Raw genomic sequence first — 17,427 nt, forward strand, 5'->3', positions numbered from 1 at the left:
AGTTTCCTCCCGCCGAAAAGCAATAACTCCGTTATTGCCGGAGAAGAGGCCTCAAGGGAAGAGGTATCTGTCCCACGACACCAACCACAGAAGACTCTCCACTTCGCCTGGTAGACCCCTGCGGATGACTATCGCAGGTGACGCGACCTCCGCTCCGCGACTGTAGCGGGTTGTCTCTTCTTGAGGAGGCGGCATAGTGTCTCCAGGCGTGAAGCCGACGCGATGCAACAGCTCGTGAAAGATGTTGTAGTGTGGTTGTTTGAGTAGCCTGTGCCGTGGGAGAAGCTCTCCCGGGAGTTCCGTCAGGGGAAGCAGAGGGTCCGAAAACCGTTCTGCGTATAGTCACAGTGGAGCTCTCAGGGCCATCGAAAGGTTGACAGACAACCTGGTCTTGTTGAGACCCATTCTCAACAGACAACAATAGCGGGAAGACGCAGGCGTCGATGTTGTCCCACCGTCACCGGAAAGCATTTTGCCAAAGAGTCTTGGGGTCTGAGACTGGGGGGAAGAACAGCGGAAGCTTGAAGTTCCAGGCTGTCGCGATCAGGTCCCCCAGGCCAGGACTTGCTGGTTACTAAAGGCCAAAGACCCCTAGGTACTCTCTATCTGCGAGGCTCTGCTCAGATAGTCGGAGAGAACATTCCTCTGCCCGGAATGAGCGACCGACAGTGGTATTGAGAGGACCTCGGATCATCTCAGTATCTCTACTGCAAGATGCGAAAGTATGAAAATGCGTCCCTTGCTGGTTGGAATACGCCAGTACCATGAAGTCGTCGCGCACGGAGCGACTCGTCAGGAACTGTAGGATCTGTAGAGGGGCCAGACTACGGCCCCTAAGCCTGCCTGAATGATGGGGAGGTATCCTTCAGGTCCTGACCATAGGCCTGAACCGGAACATGCCCCGGGCGCCCCCCCCCCCCCCCCCCCCCCCTTTTCTTTGACGAGTCCGAGAACAGCATCAAAATGTGGGGAAAGGACGAGAATATCCACTCCCATCAAGAGGTTCCATAGGTCAACCCCCATTGCAAATCAAAACGTTCCGCTGATCCCATAGGGGCCAGAAAGTCCGGTTAATCGTTGCTTTGATACCACCGGAACTTGGGCCGCCTCACAGGGAACTTATCCTGAGGCGACCGTTCGGGACTTTAGACGGGTCAATGAGGAAAAGAGACCCAGGAAACGTTCCAAGGTAGAGCTGAAAGCTCTGCTTGACTGAGAACAGGTACTGCGACTCTCCTCAGCCTTGCCTCAGTCAACTGAAGGGAAGGCTCGGAGAAGGAGGCAACAGCATCTGGCGTTCCCAGGCGGTCACCCATCCAAGTACTGACCAGACCCAACGTTGCTTAACTTCGATGATCGGGCGAGAAGCGGTGTTTTTAACGTGGTATGGCCGTTGACTCAATATCATGGCTAGATACTCCAGATGTTGGGGCAGAAGTAGAGAAGGCTCCTGGCAAATTACCATGATCCCTCACTCTTGGTAAAGACCCAGAAGCTTGTCCCGGCGTTGAAGAAGGTCGAACCCGAGCCTACCGGAGTTGACCAGACCTCCAAAAGGCGAAGGAGGCGGAAGCCTGCTCCTGAGAGGCCATGAGGAAAGCAGGGAGAGTTCTCTGGGGAAAAACCTGCGATGCCGCGGCGGGATTGCCACACTGCATCTTAAGCAGGAACACCTGTAGTCTAGGCTGAATTCCAAGAGCTTCCTGGAAGATGGATGGAAAGGAAACTGGAAGTACCCGTCCTTCCGATCCAGGGCCTAAGGAGTCCTGCAGCCTCGTTACCAGTCTGATCGATTCTGCTGTTTCACGCTGGACGAAGTTTGTTTGACAAAGTTGATCAGAGCTGAGAGGTCGACGACGGAACTCCCGTCTCAGATGCTTTCCTACGAGAAAGGATCGACTGAAGAAGCCGTCGACGACCCTATGGAGGACCTTCTCCTAAGGCATGGATCATTCTGCCCAAACGGGCAAAACTCTTGCCGACCCCATGGCATAGAGGTTCAGTGACACTGGATTTGCTGACAGAGACGGAGAGATGGTAAGAGCGAGGCGCGATATCCTTGGCTGATCACGGAGATCGTGCAGGAATCGGCATCGGGAAGCTGTTATCCGGATGAGTAACCTTAGGCATCCTCCCAGCGTGAGACCTGCAAGGGGGGGTTGCCAATCCTAGAGTTTGTGAACTCTGCCGCTCCCTCTAGGATTATGCCCCCCCCCCCCCCCCCGGGAGAGCCTCCCGTGCTACCTGTCCCTGACAGGAGGGTACTGCTATTGTACACCTTGTCTTAGCTGCCGTAGCCGGTCCGATAACTTAGGCCGACGAGGCTGAAAGAAGAGGCGTTGGAGGCCTGCAGGGTCTGGAAGAAAACGCCTTGGAGGAGTGAAAACGGAAGTCGACTTCCTCCGCACAACAGCTGTCCATGTCTCTGTCCTTGGGCTCAAACAAGCTCTTCCCAAGGATGGAAGAGTGTCTGAGCTTGTCAACATCCACGGATGAGACACCCGAGAGGAAGCCCTCGGTCACTGCGTCTAGATGCTCCAACATCGAGTTTGCCCGCAAGTTCGAAACTTGGCGACGAAACGCCAAGGTGCTTGAGCCCGAGAGGAGGAAAGTACCCATGATCTTCCTGGAGCTTCCTTGTACAAAACCTCGTGTCGCAACCGAGGAGGGAAAGGACCTAGTAAGCCCCTTCCACGAGATGGAGAAGAGGAAGGGCTAAACCAGTCACCCCTTGCCCGACGGAGAAATCTCGAACGGAAAGCTCCCTGGCAAGACCCTTCCAGGGAATGACGAGGAAGGGCTAACCCAGGTTCTGGAAAGAAGAATGTTGCTCAGACCTCCCTGAAGATTCTTCCTGCTCTTGCATGTGCCATGCTCTGCGTTTACGGGGTGAAGACCGTGTTCTGGAAATACGCTCCGGAAGACTCGCCAGGCTGGCCGTGTTGCGAAACCCCGACGGGAATCGCGGTCGCAATCGACCTGGCGCTCGCGCAATGGTAAATCAATGGTTCGCGCGTGGCCGATTGTGGAAGCGCAGACGAAAGTGCGCGAGGAAGCGCAGAAGGAGGGCGAGCGTGGTAGGAAGGGCGAGAGCTGGCGAGCGATGACCCGTAGGCAAGCAATGGCTACTGCAGGAATCGAGCCGGCGTTCGCACGATGGAACACCGTAGGTTCGCGCGATGGAACACCGTCGGTTCTCGCAACAGAACCCCGTCGGTTCGCGCGACAGAACCCCGTCGGTTTGCGCGACGGAACACCGTTGGTTCGCGGGCAGGCGAACATTGGAGCACATGTGCGCGGGCACGTGGGCTAAACAGAAGGCGCGCAGGTGCATCAGGAAGGTGAGCGCTGATGCGAGCTGTCAAACAGGCGATCCTGGACGGTCAGGAAAAACCGTTGGCGCCCATTGGTGCGTGGTAGGAAAGGGCGCGCAGATGTGCGCTGGCGATTGAAGAAAGCTGGCGCACAGAAGGACAGAAGTAAAGGTGAGCGCTGGCGAGCAGGAGGAAGATCTACGGCAAGACTCAGCTACCGGAGATCGTTCACAGCAGGCGAGCGCTAGATCGCTACTGATGGTGTCCAGGGGACCTGTAACGCGTGAAAGATCGTTGACGCCCAGGAGATCGCTGACAAGCAGGCGAACGTTGACGCGTCTGTGGTCGCTGGCGAGCTGGTGATCGCTGGCGAGCAGAAGGGCGACGCGTGGAATCCTGAGCGAACAGTAGCTTAGAAGCACGCGTAGGCGACCGCGAGCGTTGATGCGCTGGAGCAAGCTGACGAGCCGGATCGCGAGGGCGAGGAGAAGAAGAGTCCTTGTCCAAGACCTGAACTGAAGTTCTAGGTCGAACGGGCAAACGTGGGCACACAGGGCGCGAAACAGGAACTGGAAGCGCAGGTGCGCTCTGACGGGCAGGAGATCTAGAGCGCTCAGGAGACCGATGGCGCGCAGGGCGCACAACAGGAACAGCAGCAGTGGGCGATGATCATCAGGAGAGCGCTGACGAACAGGAGAGCGCTGGCGAACAGGAGAGCGCTGGCAAACAGGAGAGCGCTAGTGATCAGGAGAGCGCCTATGCGCTAACACTGAGGAGAGCGCCTATGCGCTAACACTGAGGAGAGCGCCTATGCGCTAACACTGAGGAGAGCGCCTGTGCGCTAACACTGCAGAAGTGCGTGCAGGGGAACCCTGACACGCAAGGGAAGACCCCCCGTGGGAGGCAACCCTCGAAGGGACCGTTGCCCGTCGGATGACGAGGTCAGACTGCTGTCCAGCTGCACCAGGGGCGGAAGGTCAGGAAGGCGTTGGAGATCGATCCCCGGAGAGATCTAAGGAGGTAGGAGCTGCAGGCTGCATACGGAGAAGATTCAAAAAGGAGCCTCTTACCACCCTTATAGGGAGACGGGAGGCCCTTACGACGTAGCGGACGGAGAGCCTTACGGCGAAGGCGGTCAACAGCAACAACAGCAGAAGAGTCCTCCGAAGAGGAGTCTCTATGAGTGTACTCCCTCGCGAACGAAAGAGAAACACTTCGTAGAAGAGACAGGACAGCCAGTGACCTAAAAAGAGCAATTCTCCGAAGAGGGGCTCCTGCAGTTGCCCAGCCCCTTGAGCGTAACTGCAGATGCGACCGCTCAGCACCAAGATCATAGTCGCAATGAAAAAAGGCAAGAGGAGAACCCGCCAAAGGGAAAACCTTAAGCCTGGACAGGAAAACTTCCCTCGGAAGGAAAGTTACCCACCCAAGGAGGCGAGCCTCCTGAGTGTTCTAAAATGAACTGGAGAGCTGTCAATCATCATGGGAGTACTTCCAGGAGAAGGAGACACGCCCCTGACGAAGATCTATAGGGGAGGCAGCAACAGCCGAATCCCCAGGCTTCAACAAGAAACGAACTAGATCGGTAACTGTGAAAAATAAAAACAAAAATCATTAGTTAACATTCATTCCCCCGGGAAGGCTCCAAAGAGGAATCCCGAGGGAAAAGAACACAAGAATTACACAACAGGCACGTGCCCTCACAACCACTTACACTCACGGAAGGAGAGCTGTAACCAACACAGAATTATAACAAATTATAATTATGTAACTATGTAATTATGTACTTTAAAAATGAATGAACACTAAATAAAGAACGAAAACCAAGAAAGGAATCGTTCTACAAAAGCTGAAAAATCAACAAATACAATTAGAATCATAAACTAATTGAGACAAAACGTACGGCGTAGCAACCCCACCCACACGGGAAGGAAGCTACTCAGACGTAGTAAAGGGAACATAGTAAGGGTGAACGACCTCAAAGAGAGAGAGAGAAAGACCGTAGTCACACTCGAACACGACCCATGAAATTACACCGTGGTGGCCTAACTGCCAAGGGCTCCACGGAGATATCGTACACTACAAATACAAGCACAAACTCTGAAAAGGAAACTTACTGATTTCTATACTCAAATATATACATAAACACGAAAAAATGTTTACATATATATTGAGTAAAAGAAAAGTAAGTGATTAAGAAAAGACAAAACAAATAATGGCTGCCAAGCGAGGACGAAGACAGAGACGTCTGTTCATTGTCTGAGCCAAAAGTGAAGCGAGACATTTCACCGGTGTGTGAGGGGGGGAGGGGTAGCAAGCTGCCCCTCCCCCTACCCCTGCTAACTGGCGCGGGGTAGGAAACCCTCGTTAAAATCTAATGGCTCGTCATTACAGCTACGCCGAAAATATTACCCAATGTAAATAGCATGGTTTGTATTTCGGTTACGGAACAACTGGTTTTTCAGTAGCCCCAAAATTAAACTGAATACGGGAGATATACTGGAAGATACAGAAGGACAACTGCCAGCTAGAGCCCCTAAATTCTTTCCCGATTTCTGTCTCGCTCCAGTTCGCATTCTTTTACTGTGAAATTTTTTGGTCTTGAAGGAAAGATTATTGACAAGCATCCTATATCCTTGAGGATGACTTCTAAAAGCAAGTAGAGCAGTGCTTACTCTTACAAAAACACAAACATTACACTGTATAACTATATTTAGCTTCCATACCTTAACTGAGCAAATTCTTTGAGGCCAAAGGATCCACCCACAATCAGCAAGAGAAATGGGATGCCAACCTTTACTGATCGATTCTGCAGAAAACCTCCAGCCATAGCCAAGTGGCTACTCACAAACTACCCTGCCGATAAAATAATAAACTTATGAATAATAAATTTCTATGCAAAATCATTTACTTTGAAATACTGTAGTGCAAAGCATTGAAAATATATTAACACTATTATATATCTACTAAAAAACTGTGTCCAAATAGAAATGACAAATTTGGAAGTAATTTGTATTTTTCAAAACGATACAAACCTGTAACTACTTATAACTACAGGTTTGTATTAGAGTTACAGAGCAACATGGTACTACATAGTTGTTGAACCCATGAACTGGTAATTTTAAATGCAGATTTACATGCACATGGAAAAAGAAATGACAATTTGTCCTAAAATGACAAATTCGTAGATAATTTGTATTTTTCCTAACTATACAAACCTTAGCTATTTAATAGGGATATTACTTTCGGCATAGCTGAACTCACTGTGCTTGGAGGTAGGACTTCAAGGGGGATAGGGATGGCGGGTAAGTTTGCTTAAATAGCTAAGGTTTGTAGTTAGGAAAAATACAAATTATCTACGAATTTGTCATTTGTTCCGTAACTGGAATACAAACCACGCTATTTAATAGGGGTGACTCACCCATTAGGAAGGGTGGATGTCCCAGCCAGTTCTGGCTTTTTGGCTTTGCCCGGGGGCTCGTTATTTGAGTGTGTAAGCACCCAAGAAATAAGGAGCCCCTGCACCTCGCTAGAACCTTGCTACGCAAGGACTACGGCCTACACAAGCTGTGTGTGAAGGTATGAAGAAGTGTGACTCGTCCTAGGAAGTTGTTCTGAAGTTCTTTAGATGGAAACTTGTAGACTAGGACTCTCCCAATACCACCTCATCAGGGTATGGGGACGTAACAGGGAAGGAGAGATAGTCTGGGGGAAAGAAGGGACCTGCCTCGAAAGCTTGCGTGGAATCAACTTAGCCCATGGAGAAGTTACCACGTCCGGAACTCCTCTTTTTCTCTTCAAAGGGGTAGAGACAGCCAAGGATCTGTGACCTAATTCAGAGAAAACAGACTTGAACGCCTGTGTCACTGCTCTGATTAGTGCACCAAACCAAGGCTGTTGGCTGACAGACGTGCTGTCAGACACCCCTTTTGAAGGGACAGGGATAGAAGGATCCCTGGGAGAAGTTCTCATAGGTGGGTTCGCCTCGAAAGGTTTAGGGATCCTGGACCCCTCTGGATGTTTCCCTTCCGCCACAATACGCGCTGTTATGCTTTTGGGGGGAGGAGAATGACGTGATGGTAACCTTGCCGTGCGTTGTTCAGCAGTCTCACGCGCGGGGGCACGTAATGGTGATCGCGCGATGGAGAATACCAGGAATCGCGCGCGGGAGACTGCTGGTGCACGTGCGGGCGAACGCGGGAGACTGCGGAAGCACTGATGGCGCACAGGAGCGCGCGGGAGACTGTAGGCACAGAGGAGAGTGCACGGGAGACTGTTGGCGCGCGCGAGAGAATATTCGCGAGCGCGTGGGTGCGCAGGATCAGGACGTTGAGTGCGCGGGCGAGAGCTCGCGTGTCCCTGAAGAAGTCGAAGGGCGCGCGCGCGCAGGAGAGATACCCATGGCATGCGGGCGCGCAATTGAAGCCTATGCTGCTCGTGGGCGATGGCGCGCAACTGCAGGAGAGGATGGGCGAGGGCGCGCGCGCATATCCTCATGGATACGTGCAGGTGAATGCGCATCGGCGCGATGGCAAGCGCTGGAGAAAGCTGGCGCGTTGGAGAGCCCTGGCGCGTGGGGGAAGTCAACTTAAGACTTCCCAACAGCGCCCAGATCAGAAGATCGTGGGCACACTGGAGAGATGACTGCTAGGCGAGGACACTGGCACGCGGGCGATTGTTGGCGTGTAGGAGAGCGCTGGCGGGCAGGAGGTTCATGGCACGCAGAGGAGGGTTGGCGCGCAGCTGGGCGTGGGCGAGTATCTGATTGCTCAGGCAAAGCCTGGCGCGCAGGAGAATGTGGGCGCGTATGCTCAGGTGCATAGCGCATATGGGAAGTATGCGCGTGTTGGCGCATACGCCCTTGATGCCCTGTATTGGGGTTAGATGACAAAGCCTGATGAGCGTGGAGGTCAGGTTTTGTTGGCGCGTAGCGCGCATCAGCATCCAGGAAAGGCGACGGCAGGTCGGCAGGTCTGACGGGTGGAAGGTCGGCGTATCCTTTGAAAGGACGACCTTCCACCGAAGGACCAAAGCAGGAACAGGGGACTGCAACGAAGATGTAGAATCAAAGAGGCGCCTCCTCACCGCAGGTGAAGGAAGGCCTCTCTGACGAAGAGGAAGGCGAGCCTTGCGACGAATACGCCCTTTGGGGGCCGTTGGATCCGCAAGCTGACCTGTGTCTCTTGTACTTTCTACCCGTGGTTATCACTGGGGCCAGACCTTTAAACCGTTTGGAGCGCAGAAACGACGGTACCTATCGAGAAACCGTCCAGGGATTTTCTTGAATAGTCCTTCAAGTAATAAGCAGTGAAGGTAAACTGGTTAGCCCAGGTGCCTGCTCTCAGGATTTGGGCCACTGCCATATTCTTCTCGAACGCTAACGTGGTGCTCAGACCCCTAATGTCGAGGGGTCTGGGCTTTCCCGGCAGGGGGATACCTGCCTTACTGTAGGCCCTGATGATCACCTGCCTCAACCAGAAAGAGATAGTGTTCTTCGAGACTGGCTTCTTCACCAGGCCTGTGGACACAGACTTTTGATCTCGGGCCGAAGTCTGGTTGTCCTCTCTAAGTATTTTCTTACGACCCTGACAGGGCACAGACGCAAGTCCTTCGAGTTGTCCGAATGAGGAATTGCTGGTACTGAGAACCCCTCAAACCTGGGATCCCACACGACAGGATTCTGGGTCTTCGCAACGAAGAACGGCACGAACCTGAAGGTGAGCTCCCGCCAGCCCTTCGAGTGAGAGACCTCGTAGGACAGTCTATGTATCTCCCCTACTCGTTTCGCCGAAGCTAATCCCAAAAGGAAAACCGTCTTGAGGGTGAGATCATTGTCCACGATGACCTTTAGGGGTTTGAAGGGAGGCTCTGACAACATCTTCAGGACCCTGCCCACGTCCCACTGTGGCACCCAAACGGCTTGCGGGGGACACGATTGTTCGAAGCTCTTAATGAGCATCGATAGATGTCTGGAGGATCCTAGGTCAATGCCCTTCAGGAGGAAGACTTGACCCAGAGCAGCCCGTACTCCCTTGATGGCCGGGATGGACATGTTTGCCACGTCCCTGAGATAAACCAGGAAGCCCGCTATCTCCGGGATGGAGGCTCTCAGGGGCCTGATGTTCTTAGAGGTGCACCACTTAGTAAAGGTGGCCCACTTTGCTTGGTAGACTGCTGCAGATGATCGTCTCAGGTAGCCTGACATCCTCGCTGCCGTCCCCGACAAATAGCCTTCTTTCCTCAGTAGACGCTCGATAACCTCCGCGTGTGAAGACGGAGGGACCGAGGGTTCTCGTGAAGCCTTTGGAAATGTGGTTGCCGAAGATCTGGCCTGTCTGGAAGGGGCCAAGGTGGAAGTCGTGCCAGTTCTTTTAGATCCACGAACCATTCTCTCTCCGGCCACCAGGACGCTACCAAAGTCATCCACAGGTTGTCCGCCCTTCTTACTCTGTTGAGGACCTATCTGAGCATCCCGAAGGGGGGGGAAGGCGTAAACGTTGAGGTTGTCCCAGGGATGTTGGAAGGCGTTCTCGAACGCCGCTCTTGGGTCTGGGACAGGAGAACAAAAAACGGGGAGCTGAGCGTTCAACCTCGTTGCGAAGAGATCCATCACCGGCGACCCCCATTTCCGAATGATGGTTCTGGCTACTTCTGGGTGCAGGGACCATTCGGAACTCACTACTTGTCCCATCCTGCTGAGGCCGTCGGCCAGGACATTCCTTTTTCCCGGAATGATCCTTGCTGAGATCCTGATCTGTTCTACTTCAGCCCATTCCAGCAGTTCCAACGTGAGGACGCACAACTCCTTCGATCTTAGTCCTCCTTGTTTCTTTATATAGGCCACTACCGCGGCGTTGTCGCACATCAACGCCACGGTATTCCCCAGGAGTAGATGGACGAACTCCAGGCACGCCCTTCGTACTGCCCGCATCTCTAACATGTTTATGTGCTGGGCTTTCTCCTCGCTCGTCCAGGTCCCTCTTGCTGAACGTCCGAGCAGATGGGCACCCCACCCCGCCTTTGATGCGTCCATGAACAGGAGCATCTCCGGAGGGTCGGCTGCGAGGGGGACTCCCTTGAGGGTGTTCGACCTGCCGCATCACCACTCTAGAACTTCCTTCGTCTCCGGGAACACCGGGATCACCTTGTGGGGAGAGTCCCTCTGGTTCCAGTTCTCCTTCAGATTCCACTAGACCTCTCTGAGCTTCAGCCTGCCCTGGGGGACCAGTTTCTCTAATGACACAAGGTATCCTATCAGTCTCTGCCAGTCCTTCGCTCTCCTGGGCTGGTCCGACAGGAAGGGGGGGAGGACTCGGTCCAGGTTGTCTAATCTCTCCGTGGAAGGGAAGGCTCTCGCCAACTGGGAGTCCAGAACCATTCCGAGGTAGGTCATCCTGGTGGAGGGTATCAACTGGGACTTCTTCAGGTTGATGATGATACCCAGGACGTTGCAGAACCGCAGAAGTTTCGCGCCTTGTTCCCTCAGTACTTCCTCTGAGGCTGAAAGTAACAACCAGTCGTCTAGGTACTGAATCAGGCGAACGTCCTGTTCGTGTGCCCAGGCTGAGACCGTTGTGAAGATCCTCGTGAAGACCTGAGGGGCTGTGGACAGCCCGAGGCAGAGGGTCCTGAACTGCAACGCCTGGGTACCCCATTTCACCCGTAGGTACTTCCTGCTGGATGGATGAATTGGAATTTGGAAGTAGGCGTCCTTGAGGTCTACTGACATCATGAAGTCCCTTTCCCTCAAGGACGCTAAGACCGACTTCGGAGTGTCCATCTTGAAGTCGGTCTTGCACACGAATTTGTTGAGGGCTGAGAGGTCTATAACCGGTCTCCAGTCCCCTGTCGCCTTCTCCACCAGGAACAGCCTGCTATAGAACCCCGGACCAGGGTCCTTGACTGGTTCCATCGCTCCTTTTGCCAACATCACTGAGACTTCTTCCTGTAGGGCTGTCTTTTTCAAGGGGTCCTTGGGGGCTAGCCACCCTGCCTGCTGATCCGGTATCAGAGGTGGGGGTTCCGCTAGGAAGGGTAACCTGTACCCTTCCTTCAGGACTGCCACTGTCCACGGGTCTGCTCCGTGGTCTTTCCATGCTTGCCAAGAGTGTTTGAGGCAGCCCCCCACCTGAGGCTTCGGCAGAGTAAGGGGCCTCCCTCCCTATCTTCTCCTAGAGTTGTGGCCTGAACGCCCTATTCTGGACGTTGCGTACAAAGGCCTATAGGAGGATTGAGCTGAGGCTGCTCCCCTACGGGAGGACTGAGAAGACTGTGACCAGGCCGTAGTAGGGGGTGTCTCCTGGTCTGGCTAGGAGTAGGCCGAGATGGCGGAGGAACACCGGAGGTTGACCTTCTGTGCGCGGGCCTCCTCACTGGGGGAGGTCTGGGATCGGCCTGGTCCTTGAGTTTTCTGACCCTTTCAATCGACTCCTCATCCCACAGGGTTAGGCTTCTCAGGGACCTCGCCTCTCTGTCGGGGAGCCGTCAGGTTATCTTGTTAAGAACCGTTTCCCTCCTCCGTAGGACCCAGTTGGCGGCCTGTACTAGTGACTGGTATGAGAGAAACTTCAGGGCTTTACCTCCCGAGCTAATCAGCTCCTTGAGTAAGGCCTGATTTTCAGGGACCGTGAGGTCGTACGATGCCTGGACACCCACCAGGGTAGAAGCCCACCAATCCAGCCAAGAGGAGACGTTCACTAGGTCCTTCGCAATCTCCTCCATCATGGTGGCTTCCGCAGGGGAGAAACAGATTGGTGCTGACGAGGCTCTCTCTTCCGCAGCTCCTTGTCCCAAAACGGCGAGTGCAGGCTCCAGAGTACATGTGCCTGCATGGTGGCCCTCCGCAAGGTAGAACTTGCTCTGGGACTTCAGGCCCTGTAGTAGTTTGGATGAACTCTGGTTCTTGGGAGCCTCGACGTGGTTGGCCACAATCTTGTCCACGTGGGCTCTACCTAGCTTCACATCCCTGGCTAGCGGCAGGGCCAGGGAGGGTCTCAGCTGGACGGGGGCATCCACCAGTCTGTTGAGACTGGACCACCAGAACTCCTCAGAGGAGGGCTCGGGCTTGTCTAGCCAGTGGTGTCTCCGGATGAGGCTTATTACTCTGCAATAGGTTGATACTTCCGCTGCTGAGCCCTCCCCCTGGTCCTCCAGTCCCTCCGCAGGACGAACTGCTGCATGCGACGGGGCACCTCCGTCGGAGGCTTCCGTACGGGGAGAAGCCAAGGCCTTGGTCCTCTCCATCTCCTGGGGTTCTGGTTGAAGAACGGGCATAGCCGTCGAGACGGAGGCCTCCGTCCTCGGTCTATCCTTCCTCACGGAGGACCACGTGTCTGCGGGTCTATTCGACGAGGGGAGCCGTCCTTCACGATCCTCACGGCTCAGGGATGTCCTGGAGGTCTAGACGCGGCTGCCAGACCGAAGGGGCGACTCTCTCCGCTGGGCGGATGGAGCCGGAACCTTGGCGGACTTATGCCTGTCTGCTGGGACCTGGAACGACGACTCCCTCCGTCTGTCGAATCTGCAACTGGAAGAGTACCTCTCCGGCGAACGGGCTCTAGGGCGCCAACCTCAAGAGCCTGGGACCACTGCTAACTCCAACAGTCTGCTGCGAGGTATAACCACCCACTCCTCGGCTGGGGAGCCACTTCTCCTCCATTTCCTCCCGGGGGATCCGGAACGTCTTCTCCCGTGGCGAGACCTGGAACGGGAGCGCGAACAGGAGTGCCTCCTGCGGGACTTCTCTCGATGCCATCTGTGTTTTCTCGGGGCTTCGTCCTCCGAGGAGCAGGAAAAAGCCTCGACTGACGAACCCGACGACTTGTAGGCCCGTTTAGGTGGGGCCAATTCACGCGAAGACGTAGGAGGGATCCCGCGACGCTCGACCGGCGGCGGGGCCTGTAGGAAGATGTCCGGAAACGTAGCAGATGGCGCTGGAGGGGAGCGCGGACGCTCTTCAGTGGGGGACCAGGAACCGAAGCCCTCTTCCATTCTCAGAGGGGACCTGAAGGGTGTCTTCGGGGGTACCCACGCGAGGGGGTTCTCTGTCGGCGAGTGTTACTTCTCCGCGGTACCTTCGGCTGCAGAAGTTCCTGAAAAACAAACCCAGGAGGCTGGAGAAGAATTAGGGACATTTTTCCCCCACATAGGGTCATCAGAGGAGATGTGCCCTGCTTGCACCAGGACTCCGTCCCCCACACACACTCCCGACCCTCCCTCAGGCCCCACACTTGCCTGGAAAGATGCCACAACCCCACTATCTTGCAGCTCAGACTCCTGGGGAAGGGCCACAGGCCTCTTCCCCGCAACGGACTTACCTCGTCCCCTACTCTGGGTAGGGGAGGGTGGCAGGGAAGCTCGGCCCGACGACACGCCCGGCGAAGCAAGGGGAGAAGCGATGCTCGACTTCCTAGACGACTTCTTCGAAGGGAAACACACACTGCCCCTACATGACGAACACAAGGAGTGCGGGTCTACTTCCGGTTTCGATAGAAACACTCCACACGATTTACCGGCCATAGGCCCAGGACAACGGCGGGGATACTCCATAACGCAGTAGGAAGCACTGCGAGACACAAGAACGCACAGGGAAAGAAAAGGGAAAAGCACAAAGGAACCACGTGGGAACCGTGTGAGACACAAAGGGGTCGGGGACACAAAGAGTCACACTGGGATTAAAGAGAGCGGCGAGATGATATCGCGACGCGACCAGAGAACTTACTGGAGGTCGAGACCTGAGCAAGCATCCTCTCTGACCCAGGGTTAGCCTCAGGGCGCCTATCACTCCGCCTGAGATTACCCCTTATAGAAAATGGGTATAGGGTAGACTACACAAAACTCTGGTTGATTGGGAGGAGATCCCAGATACTCCTAAGAAAGTACAGTAGTTCGAGGTAAGTACTCCGTGTTGGAACAACAGAGATTTCGGGTCTGCGGACAAGACAACAGCAAAGTCTCCACATCAATCAAAAGGAGCTGTTAGCAGTCCTGTTGGCTCTCAAGGAGTTCGAGAAGCTAATGATGAACAACGTAATACAAATCAACGCAGACAATACCACAGCTTTGGCCTACATAGTGAATCAAGGGGGAATGCATTCAAGGCCTCTTTACGAGATAGCAAAAACTCTTCTCGTTTGGGCACATCAAAGAAAGATATCCCTATTGACAAGATTCATTCAAAGGGAGACGAATGTGAGGGCAGACAGCCTCAGAAGGAGGAGTCAAATTCTCCCCACAGAGGGGACACTGCATCTAGTTGTATGCTAGAAACTTTGGCGGATTTGGGGCCGCCCTCTCATAGATCTATTCGCAACTTCAAAAACCAGAAGACTAGAGAATTATTGCGCCCCAGTTCCGGAACTCGAAGCGTCACACATAGATGCGTTCCTGATGGACTAGTCACACCTAGATGAGTACGCTTTCCCTCCATTCAAAGTGCTGTACAAAGTACTACAAAAGTTTGTGTCTCACGAGGGAACCAGATTGACGTTAATAGCCCCCTTCTGGCCGTCAAGGAGTTGGTTCACAGAGGTACTGGAATGGATGGTGGATGTTCCAAGAAGCTTGCCATTGAGAATAGATCTTCTCAGACAACCCCCTTGGCAAGAAACCATCTAAACCTCCAAGCTCTACGTCTGACTGCCTTCAGACTATCGAAAAACTCGCAAGATCTAGAGGATTTTCGAAGGAAGCAGCCAAGCCCATTGCTAGAGCAAGAAAAGGTTCTACTTTCAGGGTGTACCAATCCAAGTGGAAAGTTTTTAGAGTATGGTGTTAAACTAACTCAGTTTCTTCATCCAATACCTCTATAGCTCAAATTGTCGATTTCTCTTTAGAACTTAGAAGAAGGTTCAATTTCTCCTCAACCATCAAAGGGTATAGGAGCATGCTTCCAACGGTCTTCAGGCATAGACATTTAGACCTCTTAAATAACAAAGACCTTCAGGATCTCCTTAGATTCTTGAAACCTCTAAGAAACGCCAACAGGATTCACCATCCTGGATTTAGGTGTGGTTTTAAAATTTCTTATGAGTAACAGATTCGAACCTTTGAACTCTGCTTCTTTTAAAGATCTGACTTTAAAGACTTTATTTCTAATAAGCCTAGGAACAGTTAAAAGGGTCAGGAAGGCTTTAGAAACGGCAAAGCTATATGCTCCCTGCAGCTTGACTTTCTAGCCAAAAACAAATGTCCTTCTCACCCATGACCAAAATCTTTCGAAATTGCTAACCCCTCTGATTTGGTGGGTGAGGAGCTGGAGAAGGTTCTTTGTCCTGTTAGAGCACTAAGGTTCTATTTAGACAGGACTAAATGTTTAAGAGGCAGTTCAGAAGCTCTTTGGTGTACAGTCAAAAAGCCTACTTTACTTATGTCTAAAAACACCTTATCATATTTCATAGACTTTCAATTAAAGAAGCTCACACATACTGTGGTGAGGCAGATATTAAGCTCCTGAAAGTTAACACTCATGAAGTTAGAGCTGTGGCACCTTCTATGGCTTTCAAACAAAATCGTTCTCTGCAAAGTATGATGAATATGACAAATTCGGAGATAATTTGTATTTTTCCTAACCATACAAACCTTAGCTATTTACATTGGGTTTACTTTCAGCGTAGCTGAAATTGACGAGCCAATAGATTTTAACGAGGGTTAACTACCCCCCGCTAGTTAGCGGGGGTAGGGGAGGGGGTAGCTTGCTACCCCTCCCCCCCACACACCGGTGATTTGCTTCACTTCACTTAGAGGTAGGACTTGACTTGGGGGACAGGGCTGGCGTGCAAATATGTGTAAATAGCTAAGGTTTGTATGGTTAGGAAAAATACAAATTATCTCCGAATGTCATTTGTTCCGTAACCGAAATACAAACCACGCTATTTGCATTGGGTGACTTACCCCTTAGGAAGGGTGGAAAGTCCCCAGCCTTACTGACTTTAGCTTTACCCGGGGACTCCGACTCCAAGTGAGTAGCACTCGAGAAAAGGAGTCCCCGCACCTCACAGGTTCCTTGCTCCGCAAGGAACGTGTGGCCTACATAAGTTGTGTGTGGAGGAAAGAGCGTGACTCGTCCTATGAAGTTGACCTTGAGTCCTTTATATAGGAATCCAGGATAGGACGTTCCCAATACCACCTCGTCAGGGTATGGGGGACGCGACAGTATTAAGCTTAATACTAGGAGCACAAGGAAGCATGGTTTACCTGCAGAGGTTGAGGTCAGCTATGCGGAGACCAGGATGCTGCTTCCCCAAGAAAGGGGAGGATGAAGAAAGAAGTAAGGGCCAGACATACTCTTTCATTCACGCAGACTAAAACCGGGTAACAACGCCCTCAACCTACTGCTACCTCTCCATAAAGGAGCCTGAGGTTAGACCAGCTGTTGTGCAGCCACCACAGGGCCGATAGAAAAAGTATCGAGGCTCCTGTGGGTCACGTCCTGCAGGTAGTGGGCTGTGAAGGTCGTCTGACGCTTCCAGACCCCAGCTTGAAGCACCTGCCTCACAGAGAAGTTTCTCTTGAAGGCCAGGGACGTAGCGATGCCCCTGACGTCGTGTGCCCTAGGGCGACGTGACGGAGGAGGGTCCGGATTCAAGGCGTGAGGGCTAACCCTTCGAATCCAAGCCAAGATGGCTCTTTGTCCTGCCTGTGCTAACACACAATGCTTGCACCTGAGGACGAACTGCAGCTGTTCTCTTCAAGTAACGCCTCAGACTCCTCACTGGGCATAATAGCAGCTGGTCTGGGTCGCTTGTTACAGAACGGAGACTCGTGACCCTGAAAGAGTCAAACCGTGGGTCCGGCACTCCAGGGTTCTGAGTCTTGGCAACAAACTCAGGGACGAACCTGAACGTTACCTCCCCCAATCCCCTTGCATGGGCGACGTCGTACGAGAGACCATGAAGTTCACTAACTCGTTTGGCAGATGCCAACGCGAGCAGGAAAGCCGTCTTCCAAGACCAGTGGCGATCAGAGACCTGGCGTAATGGTTCGAAGGGAGGTCTGTTAAGAGCCCTGAGAACCAGAACCCCATTTCATGGAGGAGGTCTCACTTCCGACTGAGGGCAGGTAAGCTCATAGCTACGTATGAGTAAAGAGAGTTCCAGCGAGGAAGTAATGTCCA

The 17,427-nt window shown here is 53.1% G+C and overlaps 1 protein-coding gene and 1 non-coding gene across 4 annotated transcripts in view; both read right to left on the reverse strand.

The window, feature by feature from the left end:
* Positions 1-17,427, reverse strand: part of l(3)neo43 (cytochrome c oxidase assembly protein COX16 homolog l(3)neo43) — a 98,925-nt gene that overhangs the window by 32,351 nt on the left and 49,147 nt on the right. For 2 of the 3 annotated variants that reach the window (XM_068359047.1, XM_068359048.1), the window contains exon 2: positions 6,041-6,170. In XM_068359047.1, the coding sequence (XP_068215148.1) occupies positions 6,041-6,144 (104 nt within the window). In that variant the 5' untranslated portion in view covers positions 6,145-6,170. The remainder of the gene's footprint in view (positions 1-6,040; positions 6,171-17,427) is intronic. The other variant, XM_068359050.1, reaches the window with a different exon arrangement.
* LOC137627931 (5S ribosomal RNA) lies at positions 1,280-1,398 on the reverse strand. The gene has a single exon (XR_011041247.1). It is a non-coding gene; the product is annotated as a 5S ribosomal RNA (ribosomal RNA).

This window comes from Palaemon carinicauda, chromosome 35 (genome assembly GCF_036898095.1).
Source record: "Palaemon carinicauda isolate YSFRI2023 chromosome 35, ASM3689809v2, whole genome shotgun sequence".
NCBI classification, from domain to species: Eukaryota; Metazoa; Arthropoda; class Malacostraca; order Decapoda; family Palaemonidae; genus Palaemon; species Palaemon carinicauda.